Source organism: Pseudochaenichthys georgianus, chromosome 11 (genome assembly GCF_902827115.2).
Source record: "Pseudochaenichthys georgianus chromosome 11, fPseGeo1.2, whole genome shotgun sequence".
NCBI classification, from domain to species: Eukaryota; Metazoa; Chordata; class Actinopteri; order Perciformes; family Channichthyidae; genus Pseudochaenichthys; species Pseudochaenichthys georgianus.
Window position 1 is genome coordinate 20,879,184 of NC_047513.1, and position 5,635 is coordinate 20,884,818.

Consider the following 5,635-nt stretch of genomic DNA (forward strand, 5'->3'; position numbering starts at 1 on the left):
CGCAGACAGACAGACAGACATAGAGACACGCAGACAGACAGACAGACAGACAGACATAGACACACATAGAGACACGCAGACAGACAGACAGACATAGACACACATAGAGACACGCAGACAGACACAGACAGACATAGACACACATAGAGACACGCAGACAGACACAGACAGACATAGACACACATAGAGACACGCAGACAGACATAGACACACATAGAGACACACAGACAGACAGACAGACAAAGACACACATAGAGACACGCAGACAGACACAGACAGACATAGACACACATAGAGACACGCAGACAGACATAGACACACATAGAGACACACACACAGACAGACAGACAGACAAAGACACACATAGAGACAGACAGACAGACAGACAGACAGACAGACAGACAAAGACACACATAGAGACACACAGACAGACAGACAAAGACACACATAGAGACACACACACAGACAGACAGACAGACACACACACACACACACACACACACACACACACACACACACATAGACACACACACATAGACACACACATAGACACACAGACAGACACACACAGACACACATAGACACACACACATAGACACACAGACAGACAGACACACACACACACACACACACACACATAGACAGACACACACACACACACACACACACACACACACACACACACACACACACACACACACACACACACACACACACAGACAGACACACATAGACAGACAGACACACATAGACAGACACAGTTTACACGTTTTCCTTTTTTTTGCCGTGCTTCATTGAAGTTTATCTACATGTCATCCACTGCAGTCAAAGCTTCCCAGTTCTTCCGCTTCCTTCTCATGTCACCTCTAATCTTCCCTCCCTTTTCTCTCCCAGAGGGATCTAACTTCAGCAACATCTTGGACAAGGCTGTTCAGGCGGACCAGGTGGTGAGGGACCGCTACAACGCCCACTGTGACATGATCACCCTGCTGTGTAAACCAGAGAACGAGCTCAACGCTGCCATCCCGTCCGCCAACCCCACCAAGACACTGCAGGGCAGCGAGGTCTGTTTTATGTTTGTTTGAACAGCCAGAAAATGTAAAACCTTTTTATTCTTAAAGGTTGTTTTTTAGCTTGAGCGGTGTCGCCTACCAAGGTATTTAGTGTGTCACTTAAGCATAGACCCCTGCTGTACAGAAATACCCAGTGGACATTTTTTGCTTTATGGCCCTGTCCCTACTTCCTACAGTAGCTCCATTTTTCATTTTATTTGCTGACTTGGCATTGTGTGTCTCTTGGGAACTTAAATAACTAAGCAAGCAGAACTGGGAAAGCGCATGAAAGAAGTCTCTCCACAGCTACACTTTATTCGTACTTAAGAGGACAAACAATTGTATAGTGGAGGCATCATAAGTGCGAGAGGCCTGATTAGAGCACTGAAGGTCAAGATGTGTAAAACTGAACTGCTCCTTTTGTTCATTATCTCCATCTTCCTCCTTTACACGCAGGTTGTGAACGTGCTGCGCTCCCAGCTCGCCCAGCTGGACGAGATGAAGCGGGAGAGGGAGACCCTGGAGGAAGAGATCAAGGCTGTGACCTTTGACATGTCCACCGTCTTCCTGACTTCGCTCGCCCAGGACGGGGCCATCAGCGAGGAGCAGATGTCACTCTCCAAGCTCGACCAGTTGTACGGCGCCTACAACCAGAGGGTGCAGGCCACGCTCCGCACACAGGAAGAGCTGCTGGGACAAGTTCAGGTAAACTCTAACACACCGTTTGGGAAGAATATCATTTGTCAGAAGAAAAATAGTGAGCAGAAAGTGGCCTAAATAATGGAGAATGTTTCTTAACTGGGTCACGTGTCAGAAGCTTTCCACCAACTTAAAGAGTGAGCTAATATTTGACCTTCTTCTGTATTACACCAAACAAAAAGTCACTAAAATCAGTAAAGCATTACCTATATCAAACAAAAAACACATGCAAGTATCACAAGGGTTCAGATAACATCCAAAGAGTGAATAAAACCCTCTCAGTTGCAAAGCTATGTGTGAAGAAGTAATTTATAGTTTACTGTGCATAAATAACCTTGCGCTCTGAGAGGCGGTTAATCTTTTTTTGACCTGTGATCTTCTTCCAGACGTCCCACCAGGAGTTCAGCAGTCTGAAGCAGTCCAACACGGAGGCCAACCAGAGGGAGGAGGTCCTGAAGAAGCTGGCTTCAGCCCATGACAGCTACGTTGAGATCAGCAACAACCTGCGCGAAGGCACCAAGGTACTCACTCAGCACAACGCGCCGCACTACTATACTGCATTGATGCACTTTTTACCTGGTTGAATAAAGGATATATATATATATATATATATATATATATATCTTGTGGCAAACTTGTTTTCTTTGTTTGTTTTTTGTGAGTCAAGGTATTTTTGCAGGGCCGGTGATTTATATATGTCCCTTTTTTTTCTTCCCTTTTTAGTTCTACAACGACTTGACAGAAATCCTGCTTAAGTTCCAGAATAAATGCAGTGACATCGTTTTCGCTCGCAAGACAGAGCGGGATGAACTACTTAAGTATGTACTTTCCTGCTTTTTGGCTACCAGATAGGCTTGTGTTATTAAAGTCTTATGGGTTGGCCAGGGAATAAAATAAGCTCTAAGTTGGATGCAGTATAAGAGTGAGAGCTGATGCATGCATGTAGATAAAGGAACACAGCAGCACAGTTCCTGTTTGTGATGCTAGAGTTCTTGTTTCAGGGACCTGCAGCAGAGCATCGCCCGAGAGCCCAGCGCTCCATCCTTCAACGTCCCGGCCTATCAGAGCGCCCCAGCAGCCCCCGCTGGAGGCCCGACCCCTGCGCCGAGAACCGTCTTTGTAAGCAGCCACTCAAACAAAGTCAAACGTTCAATACCTTTGCAGCAGATGTGAGGCTGATGGTTGCATATTGATCCGTCTGTCTTCTTTTCCATTCCCTTGTAGACCGGACAGCCTCAGCAGGCCCAGCAGCAGCCCCCCCAGATGAAGCCCAATCCCCCAGCCAGGCCTCCTCCACCGAGCTTCAACCCTCAGGCAGCCTCCCCCAATCCCGCCACAACCCCCACTGGCCCTCCCAACAGCAACCCACAACCTTTGGCCCCCCCATCCCAGGCCCAGGGACCCCCTTACCCCAGCTACCAAGGGTGAGTCACATCACAACATACAGATTCTTCTGAGTACTAAAGTACACACAGAAGTCATTCCTCTTTAACAAGAATGACCAGGGTTGGGCCAGGGTTATCTGACCCGTATGCAGTCTTTCTCTTTTCAAATTGAACCAAACAAGATAACACAGGTGTATCCCCTAGTCAGTGACTGCCTGGTAACAACCTCAGATAACTATTTCCAAAGTAACAAAGACAGAAATGCAGATTTATTGAATTATTCCAGCCAATGTTTGCTACATATGGTTCTAAAATGTTTCACTGGCTATGTGGCAACAGTTAGAAATGTACCAGCTTGTCTAAGCCTTTCGATATAACCTGAATATGACACTTAGAACAGGCGTCCGATCTTTATGTTTATAAAAAAAAGTTTATTTAGAACATTGAAATGTTAAAACCGTACATCAAGAATTTGTCCAGGCATCTTTTAAAACAAATATATTGATCTTCTTATCATGTTGTCATAAAGGATTTCCCATATTATCTTCCCATATTTCCCAAGATGTTGAAATATAACTTAAACGTTGACGTCTGTTTTCTCTGTTGCTGTGCCCATGCAGGTACTATCAGATGCCTATGGGCTACAATCCATACGCTTATGGCCAGTACAACATGCCGTACATGCCGTACCAGCAGACTCCAGGACAGGGAGGCTACCCAGCAGCCCCTCCTGGCGGACAGCCCTACCCTGGCTACCCCCAGCAACCCCCTCAACAGCAGCCCTACTACCCTCAGCAATAACTCCACACTCCCCTCACCCCCTCATCCCTCTTATCACCAGTTAACACCAAATAAAAAATAACCCCAGCAATAACAAGTTATCTCCATTAGCTCCCCTCTCATCTTTTGTTTTCTCTCACTAACAGCAGCTATAGAAACTCAAGTTAGGTGCGATCTCAGAGCTGCTCTGCACTTCCTTTTCTACATCTTATTCTCATTCCCCTCCTGCCCTCTGTTTTCTACCCTAGCTCATGATTTTGGGTTATTTTTTCTAAATTATTTTCAGCCTTTTAACAATGCACTAACCCCCTGTTTTGCCTGTATGGTTATTTTTGAAGTACTCATTTTCTAATGGTTTTGTTAATTGTTTAAATTAAACCCTAACTGGTGTCCATTGATAACTTACTCTTTGCCTGGGCTGGACTGCTGTAAAACACTCGTGGAGGCGCACAGAATCCTTTGTTTTCTGGTTAGGGTTTATGTGTTGGGTGGGCGGGTGGGTGGTCATCTGATAGGAGGGCACAGCGTCACCCGCAACCCCCACCCACTCAATCAACCCCCAGTGCTTCTATATCAACTATATTCCTATTTTTGTAATGAATACCAATGCCTCGCTGATGTATAAACCTATAAAAACGAATGGCCTGTAGGTTTTCTAATGTAGAAGATGACTGTTGAGACTTTTGCTCTTTTCGCTTTCACCCAGGGAATGTTGGTATATTTCTGTGTTACAATCAGACGCTATACAAGTGGGAGAAATAGCTCTATTATATAAATATATGTATAAATAAGACTATGTGGTTAACCAAGACACTCTTTGTGCTGCACTCTCATGCTCTTTGTGTTTATTTTTATTCCTCAGCTCTAATGTGATTAAAAACACCGACTGCCAGCCAGAATATCTTTAACTGTGTTTTGTTTTTTTGTATCAAGCTGTGGACATTTGTAAAGCAGCCAGAAGAGGGCAGTCCTGCAGCTCACTGAGAGAGCAGCAGCTGACCAGAAGTTCACCAGTTATCTCTCCTCTTAGCCAATCGGAGAGTGAGTTGTGCCATCCTACTAATCATACCCCTTTTGACCTCCGAACATTGGGGGCAGATCCCATTTAGATGACATGCAAATTACGTTCCGGTGAGGTTATGATCTCATCCAATCATATTTCATATCATAGGTGATTTCTCCACAGACAGATTTCATCCCCAGATATTTATTCAGTGTCAGGAGACGCTAATGATTTCACATATCTCCTCCTTATGAGTGTGTGTGTGTGTGTGGCAGGGAGGCAGATGGCAGCGCAGTTTGGTGTCTGGAAGGATGCATGGAGATGTTGGCAGAGAGCTGCTGGTTCCCTGCCTGCATCCATCACTCGACTTCTCTCTCCATTTCCCCCTCTCTTCTCTTCGTCTAATCTATCTTCTAGAGTTCCTATCTGCTTAAATAAAAAAACACCATATTTCACTTTCCCCCAGCGCTCTCCCATCCTTTGTTTCCCTTCTTCACACTCTCTTCATCATATGTTCCTTTGCTTCTAAGCTTCTTTTAAAAACCACCTGGCTTTTTATTTCCTCAGCTGAGAGAGCTGCTCTCTCCTCCATTTATTTTCCCTCTCCCCTGGCTCATCTGTTTTTGCTTACCATTTGTCTGTTCAAACTGCAAATCGTTGGCAGTGAGTTGTCTTCACTGGTCAGTATCTCTTGGCTCATGAACGTCTCATAACAT

The 5,635-nt window shown here is 45.2% G+C and overlaps 1 protein-coding gene across 2 annotated transcripts in view; it reads left to right on the plus strand.

Moving 5' to 3' along the window:
* pdcd6ip (programmed cell death 6 interacting protein) overlaps positions 1 to 4,824 on the plus strand; it is a 22,106-nt gene extending 17,282 nt beyond the window's left edge. For both annotated transcript variants that reach the window (XM_034094294.2, XM_034094295.2), the window contains exons 12-18: positions 895 to 1,064; positions 1,509 to 1,757; positions 2,138 to 2,272; positions 2,475 to 2,569; positions 2,753 to 2,870; positions 2,976 to 3,175; positions 3,757 to 4,824. In XM_034094294.2, the coding sequence (XP_033950185.1) occupies positions 895 to 1,064; positions 1,509 to 1,757; positions 2,138 to 2,272; positions 2,475 to 2,569; positions 2,753 to 2,870; positions 2,976 to 3,175; positions 3,757 to 3,937 (1,148 nt within the window). In that variant the 3' untranslated portion in view covers positions 3,938 to 4,824. The remainder of the gene's footprint in view (positions 1 to 894; positions 1,065 to 1,508; positions 1,758 to 2,137; positions 2,273 to 2,474; positions 2,570 to 2,752; positions 2,871 to 2,975; positions 3,176 to 3,756) is intronic.
* The last annotated feature ends 811 nt before the right edge of the window (positions 4,825 to 5,635 follow it).